Source organism: Oncorhynchus nerka, unplaced genomic scaffold, assembly GCF_034236695.1.
Source record: "Oncorhynchus nerka isolate Pitt River unplaced genomic scaffold, Oner_Uvic_2.0 unplaced_scaffold_1470, whole genome shotgun sequence".
NCBI lineage: Eukaryota > Metazoa > Chordata > Actinopteri > Salmoniformes > Salmonidae > Oncorhynchus > Oncorhynchus nerka.
Genome location: NW_027039843.1, coordinates 43,548 through 58,921, shown reverse-complemented (window position 1 = coordinate 58,921; position 15,374 = coordinate 43,548). Strand labels below are relative to the sequence as shown.

Genomic DNA, 15,374 nt, shown 5'->3' with positions numbered 1-15,374 from the left:
CCATGATTAGATAGTTAACAACCCCATGCCATGATTAGATAGTGAACAACCCCATGATTAGATAGTGAACAACCCCATGCCATGATTAGATAGTGAACAACCCCATGATTAGATAGTGAACAACCCCATGATTAGATAGTGAACAACCCCATGATTAGATAGTGAACAACCCCATGATTAGATAGTGAACAACCCCATGATTAGATAGTGAACAACCCCATGATTAGATATTGAACAACCCCATGATTAGATAGTGAACAACCCCATGATTAGATAGTGAACAACCCCATGATTAGATAGTGAACAACCCCATAATTAGATAGTGAACAATCCCATGATTAGATAGTGAACAACCCCATGCCATGATTAGATAGTGAACAACCCCATGATTAGATAGTGAACAACCCCATGATTAGATAGTGAACAACCCCATGATTAGACAGTGAACAACCCCATGATTAGATAGTGAACAACCCCATGCCATGATTAGATAGTGAACAACCCCATGATTAGATAGTGAACAACCCCATGCCATGATTAGATAGTGAACAACCCATGCCATTATTAGATAGTGAACAACCCCATGCCATGATTAGATAGTGAACAACCCCATGATTAGATAGTGAACAACCCCATGATTAGATAGTGAACAACCCCATGATTAGATAGTGAACAACCCCATGCCATGATTAGATAGTGAACAACCCCATGATTAGATAGTGAACAACCCCATGCCATGATTAGATAGTGAACAACCCCATGATTAGATAGTGAACAACCCCATGCCGTGATTAGATAGTGAACAACCCCATGATTAGATAGTGAACAACCCCATGATTAGATAGTGAACAACCCCATGATTAGATAGTGAACAACCCCATGATTAGATAGTGAACAACCCCATGATTAGATAGTTAACAACCCCATGACATGATTAGATAGTGAACAACCCCATGATTAGATAGTGAACAACCCCATGATTAGATAGTGAACAACCCCATGATTAGATAGTGAACAACCCCATGATTAGATAGTTAACAACCCCATGCCATGATTAGATAGTGAACAACCCCATGATTAGATAGTGAACAACCCCATGCCATGATTAGATAGTGAACAACCCCATGATTAGATAGTGAACAACCCCATGATTAGATAGTGAACAACCCCATGATTAGACAGTGAACAACCCCATGATTAGATAGTGAACAACCCCATGCCATGATTAGATAGTGAACAACCCCATGATTAGATAGTGAACAACCCCATGCCATGATTAGATAGTGAACAACCCATGCCATTATTAGATAGTGAACAACCCCATGCCGTGATTAGATAGTGAACAACCCCATGCCATGATTAGATAGTGAACAACCCCATGATTAGATAGTGAACAACCCCATGATTAGATTGTGAACAACCCCATGATTAGATAGTGAACAACCCCATGATTAGATAGTGAACAACCCCATGATTAGATAGTGAACAACCCCATGCCATGATTAGATAGTGAACAACCCCATGCCATGATTAGATAGTGATAAAACACACCAATCTCTTTCCTAATTCCTTTAATCAATAAAAGCTCATTTACGAACATTTCCGAAAAGTGAGATATTGCGTTTTGGAATGAAACTCTTCTTATGTTGCCCCATCTGAGTTCAGAATAGATTAGATTTGTAATGTTTGTCTCTGTTGTGTTGAAGTCCAATCCAGCAGGAGAGACCAGCCTCCCCTGTACCCAGCTGTGTGTCCATGAAGAGCGACAAGTCTATGGAACCTCCTATACGGTTTAGAGAGGGAGACTTTTCTACTGAACAAAGGTAAGAAGAACTCATGGGTCCTGGTCAGTGAGTTAAACAACACTGTCTCTAGTCATTTCTCCTCTCCCATTTTCCCATTTATTGTTGTTGTTTTCATAATCCATAGGCCTATCATTTTGTCCATTTTCATAGTCCTAAAACAATATTAAACAAACACAACATTCCCTGTGTGTATGTGTGTGTGTGTGTGTGTGTGTGTGTGTGTGTGTGTGTGTGTGTGTGTGTGTGTGTGTGTGTGTGCGTGTGCGTGTGCGTGTGTGTGTGTACTCCCTGGATGAGGAGATGTAATCTCATGTTTTGTCCACAGAAACCAACAGGAGAGATCAGAGTCAGAGATTCTCAGTGGTCAGTCTTCCCAGAGTCATCAAACAGACCTGGCCTCCATATTCAGTGTACGTGGTCCTGTTATATACATTTGTTTTTGTTTACCTCAAGTAAAGTTGATCTGTCAATCATTCATTAATGTGTTAATGAGAAAGCATTTAGTCTCTTGCTTAACTTATTTATTTACTTGATTTATTTCAGTTGCTTGAAGAGAAAATTATGATATTTGTGAAGAACGAGCTGAAGATGTTCAAGAGGATTCTTAGTCCAGAACTCCCAGAAGGCTTTGAGAGTCAGAAGCAGGATAAGGAAGTTGTGGACCCTGAAGATGAGCAGCAGGAGAGCAGTGCCAGAGAGGGGGCTCTGAAGATCACACTGCACATCCTGAGGAAAATGAACCAGAAGGAGCTTGCTGACACACTGGAGAAATGTAAGATCTGTCTGCCTCATGTTGAATGATGTTTTATAACATTTAAAAGCTGTAGCTAAAGTACAGCTAAAGTAGCTGTGTAACTCAATGATATTGTAGCAGCCTTAACACAACACCTAGTGACCTCATCAAGTAGCAGCAGGGATGTGTTGTGGTGATTCATTTAGAGAGAGAGAACATTAATAATACCATCAATAATACCAATAATAATATAATCAGTCACACCAGTCTGTAATGCATTATGAAATCATTCATACATTTATACAGTCAGTTAAGATAATAAATTATTATAATTTAAAACTTTATAATAGTCCTTCAATACTGTAGGTATTAAAACAGACGTAATATTAATATCCTCTGTGTTATCTCTAGATTCAGATGAGCTTGCTGTGATTTGCCAACGTGAACTCAAATCTAATCTAAAGAAGAAGTTTCAATGTGTATTTGAGGGGATCGCTAAACAAGGAAACCCAACACTCCTCAATAAGATCTACACAGAGCTCTACATCACAGAGGGTGGAACAGGAGAGGTCAATAATGAACATGAGCTGAGACAGATTGAGACCACAACCAGGAAACAAGCAAGACCAGAGACTGCAATCAAATGTAACGACATCTTCAAACCCTTAACTGGACAAGACAAACTTATCAGAACTGTGCTGACAAAGGGAGTCGCTGGCATTGGAAAAACAGTCTCTGTGCAGAAGTTCATTCTGGACTGGGCTGAAGGAAAAGCAAATCAGGATGTCCAATTTGTATTTTCATTCCCTTTTCGGGAGCTGAATTTGATGAAAGAGGACAAACACACTTTGATTGAACTTCTTAATCACTTCTCAATGGAAGCCAAACAATCAAGAATCTCCAACTACGACAAATACAAAGTTCTGTTCATCTTTGATGGTCTGGATGAGTGCCGACTGCCCCTAGACTTCCAGAAGAACAAGATATGTTGTGACGTCACAGAGTCAACCTCAGTGGATGTTCTGCTGACAAATCTCATCAAGGGAAATCTGCTTCCCTCTGCTCTCCTCTGGATAACTACCCGACCTGCAGCAGCCAATAAGATCCCTTCAGGGTGTGTTGACCAGGTGACAGAGGTACGAGGGTTCAATGACCCACAGAAGGAGGAGTACTTCAGGAAGAGATTCAGCGATGAGGACCTGGCCATCAGAATCATCTCACACATAAAGACATCAAGGAGCCTCCACCTCATGTGTCACATTCCAGTCTTCTGTTGGATTTCTGCAATAGTCCTTGAACACATTCTGAAACAGAAGAGAGAAGAGATGCCCAAGACTCTGACTGAGATGTACACACACCTTGTGGTGTTTCATACCAAACAGAAGAATGAAAAGTATCTTGGGAAAGAAGAGACAGGTCCACACTGGAATAAAGAGAGCATTCTGTCACTGGGAAAACTGGCTTTTCAACAGCTTGTGAATGGCAATCTGATTTTCTATGAAGAAGACCTGAAAGAGGCTGGCATTGATGTCAATGAAGCCTCAGTGTACTCAGGATTGTGCACACAGCTCTTTAAAGAGGAATGTGGGCTGTACCAGGACAAGGTGTACTGCTTCGTGCATCTGAGCATTCAGGAGTTTCTGGCTGCTGTATATGTGTTCCTCTCATTCATCAACAACAATGAGAATCTAATGGACAAACTGCATTCAACGTCCCTTTCTGTGAAGAAAAGACGCAAATGTAAAGTTACTGTCTACAAGAGTGCTGTGGATAAAGCCTTACAAAGTGAGACGGGAAACCTGGACCTTTTCCTTCGCTTCCTTCTGGGCCTCTCACTGGAGTCCAATCAGAAGTACTTACGAGGTCTACTGACAACGACAAGAAGCAGCTCACAGAGCCATGAAGAAACAGTCAAGTACATCAAGGAGAAGATCAGGGAGGATCTCTCTCCAGAGAGGAGCATCAATCTGTTCCACTGTCTGAATGAGCTGAATGACCATTCTCTAGTGGAGGAGATCCAAAGCTACCTGAGCTCAGGAAGTCTCTCAGAAGCCAACCTGTCACCTGCACAGTGGTCAGCTCTGGTCTTTGTGTTGCTGACTTCAGAAAAGGAGCTGGATGTGTTTGACCTGAAGAAATACTCCAGATCAGAGGAAGGTCTTCTGAGGCTGCTGCCAGTGGTCAAAGCCTCCAGAGCTGCTCTGTGAGTAAATAAACTTACATTTAAGAACTAATCATCAGGAATAAATATTCAGTTTTGAGAAATATGTATTAAAGTGTTTATATAATATTATATTATAAAATATTTATTATAATATTATATTGAAAAACATATTGAATAAATTCATTGATTTTCATATTAGTATTACATTATGACCATTCAATTCTAGGAGACGGAAGATGAATCTATATGTTGTTTGGGAGAATAAACCAAATGCATCTGCCATTGTCCTTCTACACTACTCGTTAAATGAACAGTGTGTTTGTGAAGTCATGATGATCTCTTTGTCAGGCTGTCAGGCTGTGGAGTCACAGAGGAAGGCTGTGCTTCTCTGGTCTCAGCTCTGAGGTCAAACCCCTCACACCTGAGAGAGCTGGATCTGAGTAACAATGACCTGAAGGATTCAGGAGTGAAGCTGCTCTCTGCTGGACTGGGGAATCCCCACTGTAAACTGGAGACTCTGAGGTCAGTATTCCTGTAGTTGGTCAACAAGTGATAACTGTTCACCAGATCCACATGTGTTTACCAGACACACATAGTCCACACCATATGTGTTTGGAAGCTAACAGTTTTAAAATCAGTCTCTAGCGTTTTGGATCCAAGATGGCGTAGCAGTCAGACGTCTTTGTCCTTCGTCTTGTCGTGTCCCATGTATATATATTTTTGTAGCTTTTTCTTAACATATCTTTTATATTTTTCTAAACCGTTACTTCGAAATACTCTCCTGTAACCACCTCACCACCCAATGTGGACCTGCTTTTTCTCTAACGGATTTCTCTTTACCTCTTACTGGAATCTCTCCAACATAAACTAGCCAGCTAACTAGCCAGCTAACGGTCATCAGCTAACTTTATCCCGGACAACTCTCGCCAGTCTGTACAGCGCGACTCAAACCAGAGCTAGTCGGACTTATTCTTCTCCATATCTGCTGATTCCTACCGCAAGCTCTGAACCTATTTAAAAAATATATATATACCTTTTTTTCACCTGGAATTATAGCAGCTTAACTGAACGCACAGCCACTAATCTTCGACCTGATAGCTATCTGACGCACATTGAGCTGCTGGTTTAAGAGGCCCTTCGGACATATTCCTTTGGCCACTATACATATTTTGCCAACTGGCCTGGTTTACCACACAGAGCCCTGCTGATCCGTCCACTGATGTAACTGCACGAGGGACAGACTTTCCTCTGTTGCGTCATCCCTCTAAGGCCTTTCTGTTAGCCTGCTAGCCCCGTGCCGCTAGTTTCCTGAAGCACTGGACTCTTATGATCACCCGGCTATGCATGCCTCTCCCTGACGTCACCATGCCTTGTCCATTGCTGTTTTGGTTTGTAACTATTGTTTTATTTCACTGTAGAGCCTCTAGCACTGCTCAACACGCCTCGGCTAACAATTTAGTTCCACCTCCCACACACGCAGTGACATCACCTGGTTTAAATGCTATTTCTAGAGACAATATCTCTTTCATTATCACTATATGCACAGGTTTACCCCCACTGTATTCACATCCTACTATACCTTTGTCTGTACATTATGCCTTGAATATATTCTACCGTGCCCAGAAATCTGCTCCTTTTACTCTCTGTTCTGAACGTACTAGACATCCAGTTTTGTTAGCCTTTAGCCTTTAGCCTTTATCCTACTCCTCCTCTGTTCCTCTGGTGATGTAGAGGTTAATCCAGGTTCTGCAGTGTCTAGCTCCACTCCCATCACCCAGGCTCTCTCATTTGTTGACTTCTACAACCGTAAAAGCCTTGGTTTCATGCATGTTAACATTAGAAGCCTCCTCCCTAAGTTTGCTTTATTTGCTTTGCTGTTTTCAACCAAGATCTCAGCGATCACTGCCTCATTGTCGGCATCCGTAATGGGTCTGCGATCAAAAGACCACCCCTCATCACTGTCAAACGCTCCCTAAAACACTTCTGTGAGCAGGCCTTTCTAATCGACCTGCCCGGGGGTTCTAAATTACCTGATCCCGACAGTAGAGGATGCCTAGTTATTATTTAAAAGTGCCTTCCTCAGCATCTTAAAGAGGCATGACCATTCAAAAAATTTAGAACCAGGAACAGATATAGCACTTGGTTCACTCCACACCTGTCTTCCCTTGACCAGCACAAAAACATCCTGTCGCGTTCTGCATTAGCATTGAATACCCCCCGTAATATGCAACTTTTCAGGGAATATAGGAACCAACATATACAGGCAGTTAGGAAAGCTAAGGCTAGCTTTTTTTAAAGAGAAATGTGCATCCTTCAGTACAAACTCAAAAAAGTTCTGGGACACTGTAAAGTCCATGGAGAATAAGAGCACCTCCTCCCAACTACCCACTGCTCTGAGGCTAGGAAATACTGTTACAACCGACTAATCCACTATAATTGAGAATTTTAATATGCATTTCTCTACGGCTGGCCATGCTTTCCACCTGGCTACCCCTACCCCGGTCAACTGCCCGGCACCCTCCACAGCAACCCGCCCAAGCCCCCACCATTTCTCCTTCACCCATATCCAGATAGCTGATATTCTGAAAGAGCTGCAAAATCTGGACCCCTACAAATCAGCCGGGCTAGACAATCTGGACCCTCTCCTTCTAAAATGATCTACCAAAATTGTTGCAACCCCTAATACTAGCCTGTTCAACCTCTCATTTGTATCATCTGAGATTCCAAAAGATTGGAAAGCTGCCACGCTCATCCCCCTCTTCAAAGGGGGAGACACTCTAGACCCAAACTGCTACAGACCTATATCCATCCTAACCTTCATCTCTGAGGTCTTCGAAAGCCACAGTACCTTCTCCGCTGTGCAATCTGGTTTCCGAGCCGGTCACGGGTGCACATCAACCACGCTCAAGGTACTAAACGATATCATAACCGCCATCGATAAGAAACATTACTGTGCATTACTGTGCATTTATCGACCTGGCCAAGGCTTTTTCTCTATGGGGGTGCCACAGGGTTCAATTCTCAGGCCGACTTTCTTCTCTGTATACATCAATGATTTCGCTCTTGCTGCTGGGGATTCCCTGATCCACCTCTACGCAGACGACACCATTCTGTATACTTCTGGCCCTTCTTTGGGCACTGTTATTAACAAACCTCCAGACGAGCTTCAATGCCATACAACTCTCTTTCTGTGGCCTCCAAATGCTCTTAAATGCAAATAACACTAAATGCATGCTATTCAACCGATCATTGCCCGCACCTGCCCGCCCATCCAGCATCACTACTCTGGACGGCTCTGACTTAGAATACGTGGATAACTACAAATACCCAGGTGTCTGGCTAGACTGTAAACTCTCCTTCCAATCTCATATCAAGCATATCCAATCCAAAATTAAATCTAGAATCAGCTTTCTATTTTGCAACAAAGCATCCTTCACTCATGCTGCCAAACATACCCTCGTAAAACTGACCATCCTACCGATCCTCGACTTCGGCCATGACATCTGTAAAATAGCCTCCAACACTCTACTCAACAAACTGGATGCAGTCTATCACAGTGCCATCCGTTTTGTCACCAAAGCCCCATACACTACCCACCACTGCGACCTGTACGCTCTCGTTGGCTGGCCCTCGCTTCATACTCGTCGCCAAACCCACTGGCTAAAGGTTATCTACAAGTCTCTGCTAGGTAAACCCCTGCCTTATCTCAGCTCGCTGGTCACCATAGCAGCATATAACTCGTAGCACGCGCTCCAGCAGGTATATCTCACTGGTCACCCCCAAAGCCAATTCCTCATTTGGTCGCCTTTCCTTCCAGTTCTCTGCTGCCACTGACTGGAACGAACTACAAAAATCACTAAGCTGGAGACTCATAGCTCCCTCATTAGTTTTAAGCACCAGCTGTCAGAGCAGCTCACAGATCACTGCACCTGTTCATAGCCCATCTCTCTACATCCCATCTATCTACCTACCTCTTCCCCATACTTTATTTATTTATTTTGCTCCTTTTGCACCACAGTATCTCTACCTGCACATCCATCTTCTGCACATCTACCATTCCAGTGTTTAATTGCTATAATGTAATTACTTCGCCACCATGGCCTATTTATTGCCTTAACTCCCTTATCTTACCTCATTTGCATATAGACGTTTTTTATTTTTGTTCTACTGTGTTATTGACTGTATATTTTGTTTATTCCATGTGTAACTCTGTGTTGTATGTGTCGAACTGCTTTGCTTTATCTTGGCCAGGTCGCAGTTGCAAATGAGAACTTGTTCTCAACTAGCCTACCTAGTTAAATAAAGGTGTTCTCAACTAGCCTACCTGGTTAAATAAAGGTGTTCTCAACTAGCCTACCTGTCATAAATATATATTTTACAGTTTAGTCTTAGTTAAATAAAGGTGTTCTCAACTAGCCTACCTAGTTAAATAAAGGTGTTCTCAACTAGCCTACCTGGTTAAATAAAGGTTCTCAACTGTTAAATAAAGGTGTTCTAGCCTACCTAGTTAAATAAAGGTGTTCTCAACTAGCCTACCTGGTTAAATAAAGGTGTTCTCAACTAGCCTACCTGGTTAAATAAAGGTGTTCTCAACTAGCCTACCTGGTTAAATAAAGGTGTTCTCAACTAGCCTACCTGGTTAAATAAAGGTGTTCTCAACTAGCCTACCTGGTTAAATAAAGGTGTTCTCAACTAGCCTACCTGGTTAAATAAAGGTGTTCTCAACTAGCCTACCTGGTTAAATAAACTAGTGTTCTCAACTAGCCTACCTGGTTAAATAAAGGTGTTCTCAACTAGCCTACCTGGTTAAATAAAGGTGTTCTCAACTAGCCTACCTGGTTAAATAAAGGTGTTCTCAACTAGCCTACCTGGTTAAATAAAGGTGTTCTCAACTAGCCTACCTGGTTAAATAAAGGTGTTCTCAACTAGCCTACCTGGTTAAATAAAGGTAAAGGTGTTCTCAACTAGCCTACCTGGTTAAATAAAGGTGTTCTCAACTAGCCTACCTGGTTAAATAAAGGTGTTCTCAACTAGCCTACCTGGTTAAATAAAGGTGTTCTCAACTAGCCTACCTGGTTAAATAAAGGTGTTCTCAACTAGCCTACCTGGTTAAATAAAGGTGTTCTCAACTAGCCTACCTGGTTAAATAAAGGTGAAATAAAAAAATAAAAAAATTGAGATCAAATGTTTCATATTAGGTTACAGTACAGAATGTCACCTTTTATTTAAAGCTAGTCATACATATATATTTTACCGTTTAGTCTTAATTGTACAAACTAATTTAGTCAAAAGTTGAGTGTTTGGTCCCATATTCCATTCCTGCAGTGATTACATCACACTTGTGTGATTTACATCACAAGCTTGTGATTCTACTAACTTGTTGAATTAATTTGCAGTTTGTCTTGGTTGTGTTTTAGATTATATTTTTCCTAATTGAAACTGAATGGTGAATAATGTCCTGTCATTTTGGAGTCACTTCACTTGTATTGTCAGTAAGAATAGAAGATGTTTCTGAACACTTCTACATTCATCAAATCAAATCAAATGTTATTTGTCACATACACATGGTTAGCAGATGTTAATGTGAGTGTAGCGAAATGCTTGTGCTTCTAGTTTAGACAATGCAGTAATAACCTACAAGTAATCTAACTAACTAACTAATCTAACTAGCCTCTGTTATTGGTAATGGTGAGAGGTTAGCATGTTTTGTTGTAGCCTCTGTTATTGGTAATGGTGAGAGGTTATCATGTTTGGTTGTAGCCTCTGTTATTGGTAATGTTGAGAGGTTATCATGTTTGGTTGTAGCCTCTGTTATTGGTAATGTTGAGAGGTTAGTATGTTTTGTTGTAGTCTCTGTTATTGGTAATGGTGAGAGGTTAGTATGTTTTGTTGTAGTCTCTGTTATTGGTAATGGTGAGAGGTTAGTATGTTTTGTTGTAGACTCTGTTGTTGAGAGGTTAGCATGTTTTGTTGTAATGGTAATGAGAGGTTAGCATGTTTTGTTGTAGCCTCTGTTATTGGTAATGTTGAGAGGTTAGCATGTTTTGTTGTAGCCTCTGTTATTGGTAATGTTGAGAGGTTAGCATGTTTTGTTGTAGTCTCTGTTATTGGTAATGTTGAGAGGTTAGCATGTTTTGTTGTAGTCTCTGTTATTGGTAATGGTGAGAGGTTAGCATGTTTTGTTGTAGCCTCTGTTATTGGTAATGGTGAGAGGTTAGCATGTTTTGTTGTAGCCTCTGTTATTGGTAATGGTGAGAGGTTAGCATGTTTTGTTGTAGCCTCTGTTATTGGTAATGGTGAGAGGTTAGCATGTTTTGTTGTAGCCTCTGTTATTGGTAATGGTGAGAGGTTAGCATGTTTTGTTGTAGCCTCTGTTATTGGTAATGGTGAGAGGTTAGCATGTTTTGTTGTAGTCTCTGTTATTGGTAATGGTGAGAGGTTAGCATGTTTTGTTGTAGCCTCTGTTATTGGTAATGGTGAGAGGTTAGCATGTTTTGTTGTATTCTCTGTTATTGGTAATGGTGAGAGGTTAGTATGTTTTGTTGTAGCCTCTGTTATTGGTAATGGTGAGAGGTTAGCATGTTTTGTTGTAGCCTCTGTTATTGGTAATGGTGAGAGGTTAGCATGTTTTGTTGTAGCCTCTGTTATTGGTAATGGTGAGAGGTTAGCATGTTTTGTTGTAGCCTCTGTTATTGGTAATGGTGAGAGGTTAGCATGTTTTGTTGTAGTCTCTGTAACTCTCTCTCATGTTTTGTTATTTTTTTATTGTTGATTTATGATTTTGTATTAATCATCAGGATTAATTTGTTTAGAAACATGAGGACATGAAAAACAAGTTCATGACCAAATACTCAACTTTAATAACTATAAGTACATTTGACAGACATATCTTCTTCAAATAGATCTAGACACATGAAGTGCCTTCATTTCAAAACGTGAAACAGTTTGTGTTAAAAGATCGTCAAATTAAAGGTGGCATTATATACTGTCACCTCATATGAAACATTTGATCTGAAATCCAAAATGTTGGAGTATAGAGCCACATTTAAAATGTTAGCTTTACTGTCTAAATAGATATTGTGTGGACTGTTACTCAATACAATCTACATCTGATTCCTTTACTGTCTAAATAGATATGGTGTGGACTGTTTACTCAATACAATCTAAATCTGATACCTTTAGATATGGTGTGGACTGTTTACTCAATACCTCACTGTCTAAATAGATATGGTGTGGACTGTATACTCAATACAATCTAAATCTGATACCTCACTGTCTAAATAGAATAGATAAATAGATATGTGTGGACTGTATACTCAATACAATCTAAATCTGATTCCTCACTGTCTAAATAGATATGGTGTGGACTGTATACTCAATACAATCTAAATCTGATACCTCACTGTCTAAATAGATATGGTGTGGACTGTATACTCAATACAATCTAAATCTGATACCTCACTGTCTAAATAGATATGGTGTGGACTGTATACTCAATACAATCTACATCTTATACCTCACTGTCTAAATAGATATGGTGTGGACTGTTTACTCAATACAATCTAAATCTGACACCTCACTGTCTGTCTTTTGACTGATACTGCTTTTTAAACTGGTCTGGTCAGTCTACTCAAAGATTTGTACGATACATGTTTCTATCTACAGGCAATACTTTGATAATTTGTCATTTCTGATAATGATACATTGATTTATGTAGATATGGCAGGTTTCAGGATGTATCTGAAAATGTAGATTTTCAGGGGCGGCAGGGTAGCCTAGTGGTTAGAGCGTTGGACTAGTAACCGGAAGGTTGCGAGTTCAAACCCCCGAGCTGACAAGGTACAAATCTGTCGTTCTGCCCCTGAACAGGCAGTTAACCCACTGTTCCCAGGCCGTCATTGAAAATAAGAATGTGTTTTTAACTGACTTGCCTGGTTAAATAAAGGTAAAATTAAAAAAAAAAAAATATGAAAATGTTGAAACAATAAATATATTCTGCCACTATTTTCACCACCAAAGAATATCAGTGTGGTTTTAATATGATTTGACTCTTTGCAGGCTGTCACGCTGTCTAGTCACAGAGGAAGGCTGTGCTTCTCTGGTCTCAGCTCTGGAGTCAAACCCCTCACACCTGAGAGAGCTGGACCTGAGCTACAATCACCCAGGAGACTCAGGAGTCAGACTGTTCTCTGCTAGACTGGAGGATCCACACTGCAGACTGGAGAAACTCAAGTATGTAGAGGGTTTATGTCAATGTTCATATCAGACATGTTTGACTTATCAGGCTAGTGAAGACAAACATTCTGACCACCACTTGGACAAAGTTATATCCTGACTGTTTTTGTGTGTGTGTGAGTTCCCGTGTGTCTCTAAATTATTGTCTGTTCTTCTGTTTACCGCTACAGTGTGGAACATGGTGGAGAGTACAATATGAAACCTGGGCTTAGAAAATGTAAGTGTTGACTGCTGTGAAGAATATGACTAAGAATAAGTCTTAATTCAAGATAAGTCAAAGTCAAAGACCACCATCATTACTGACTTGGTCATATTAAATATCAGCTGTAGTTCTACAGAAGCAGAAATCAGGGACACCAAAGTTTACAAAGAGTTGTTTGACACTGTGTGTGTGGTGTGTTCGTGATACATAAGAAATGTGTGTGTGTGTGTGTGTGTGTGTGTGTTTAATGTGAATAACTTTGTTTTATATTACAATACAGTATAACATATGATCATTCAACAAGTCTCAAGTTACCTTAACTTCTCCTTTTGATACCTAGAAACATCTACATTAAATTAATTAGTGAAAAGTGAGTTAACATTCTAATGTGAATGATGATGATTTCTAATATTGTGTCTGATTTCATCCATCAGATGTCTGTGATCTCACACTGGACCCAAACACAGCATACCGACTCCTCTCTCTGTCTGAGGAGAACAGAAAAGTGACACTGAGGTCAGAGGAGCAGCCGTATCCTGATCACCCAGAGAGATTTGAGAACTATGAACAGGTGCTGTGTAGAGAGGGTCTGACTGGGCGCTGTTACTGGGAGGTAGAGTGGAGTGGGCGAAGGGTTGATATAGGAATGACGTATAAAGGAATCAGCAGGAAAGGAAGGGCTAATGACTTTTGTCTTGGATACAATGACACGTCCTGGACTCTTTTCTGCTATGACAACAGTTACATTGCCTGTCACAATAATAATCCCATTGCCATAGACGTCTGCCCCTCCAGCTTCCACAGAGTAGGAGTGTATCTGGACTGGCCAGCCGGCACTTTGTCCTTCTACAGAGTCTCCTCTGACACACTGACCCACCTGTACACATTCACCTCCACATTCACTGAGCCCCTCTATCCAGGGTTTAGGGTTTGGTATGAAGACTCCTCAGTGTCCCTGTGTCAAACACAACATGATGTTTCACTCTAATCAAGGTCATGTTTAGTAAGACACACTGGAGCAGCAATGTAGAATATCTCTCTAGTGTGTAAACCTCTCTCCAGGGTGTTTGGTATGAATATCTCTCTAGTGTGTAAACCTCTCTATCCAGGGTGTTTGGTATGAATATCTCTCTAGTGTGTAAACCTCTCTATCCAGGGTGTTTGGTATGAATATCTCTCTAGTGTGTAAACCTCTCTATCCAGGGTGTTTGGTATGAAAAAATGTGTAGTAGCATTACTTTAAGGTTAATATAAATGATAGGTGTGTACAATCGTGTTACTCTGGTTGTGTAAATTGCTGTTTTCACATAACTCTGTAACTAATTCACATCTTGTCTGTTCCGAACAAAGTCTCTCCTCATCCTCTATTCTAAGAACCAACTGTTCTTGGTTCTCGTAGGAGAACACAGAGGATTCTGACTAGTTGGCCACCTCATCCACTAGATATGTGTTGGTTCGACACATTGAGTCAGTTGTGGTGGAACCAGCCATGACTAAGCATTTATAGGTTTACTATATGAGACCTCTGTTGGTTTCTGTATGTCAGAGCTCTTGGCCCAACACCCAAGAGTGTGGGGTCGACCAGCCTCATTATTGCAGGGCTCTCAACGAATCACTTATGGGTGCAGTGATTCAGGGCAGGTGGAGCTGTTATGAGCCCCAAATCTTTACCAACATAAATCAAATCCCACCCAAAAATGGTGGCTTGCTTGTTTTGCATGTTATTTTGGCATTAATATGTGACACATATCAGTTTGCAAACAATGTAAAATTGTATAATATATATATCATTGAATTAATAAAGCTCTATAGAAACATGGTTGCTTTTTTGATTTCTTGAGTAAGGCAACTAAAAAAAGCAGGTGTTTCAGCCCAGCTCAGTGCTTTTTAGTGGTGGTGGGGCAAGCCAGCAGAAAATACAAGCGTTGCGCCTTGATTGACTCAGTGTTCTGTCACCCATGGGGAAACTACGTCACCTCCAAGTCTAAGGGGAGACCTCGAGAATTCTAGCCCCTTGTGTGTTGCCATAGAGTTACATTAGAAATGCCCATCCAAGAAGGCTCAAAGTCATTGGCCACAGATAAAATGACGTCAAATCACATATGTACAGTAGCTTTGATTGGACTGATCATGTCTACATCATACCTTCAAAATCTTAGCTATAGCAAGCTAGACAGTCATCATCATGAATCAAGTGGAAATCTACTGGCAAATCATATGATGAGAAATAATAGA

The 15,374-nt window shown here is 40.8% G+C and overlaps 1 protein-coding gene across 2 annotated transcripts in view; it reads left to right on the top strand.

Moving 5' to 3' along the window:
- LOC135568582 (NACHT, LRR and PYD domains-containing protein 3-like) overlaps positions 1-14,958 on the top strand; it is a 52,560-nt gene extending 37,602 nt beyond the window's left edge. Inside the window, exons 3-10 of one of the 2 annotated variants that reach the window (XM_065015384.1) lie at positions 1,707-1,823; positions 2,131-2,215; positions 2,349-2,577; positions 2,956-4,741; positions 5,051-5,224; positions 12,761-12,934; positions 13,108-13,154; positions 13,574-14,958. In XM_065015384.1, coding sequence (XP_064871456.1) covers positions 1,707-1,823; positions 2,131-2,215; positions 2,349-2,577; positions 2,956-4,741; positions 5,051-5,224; positions 12,761-12,934; positions 13,108-13,154; positions 13,574-14,127 — 3,166 coding nt within the window. In that variant the 3' untranslated portion in view covers positions 14,128-14,958. Of the gene's footprint in view, positions 1-1,706; positions 1,824-2,130; positions 2,216-2,348; positions 2,578-2,949; positions 4,742-5,050; positions 5,225-12,760; positions 12,935-13,107; positions 13,155-13,573 lie in introns of both variants that reach the window. The other variant, XM_065015383.1, reaches the window with a different exon arrangement.
- Positions 14,959-15,374: the final 416 nt, after the last annotated feature.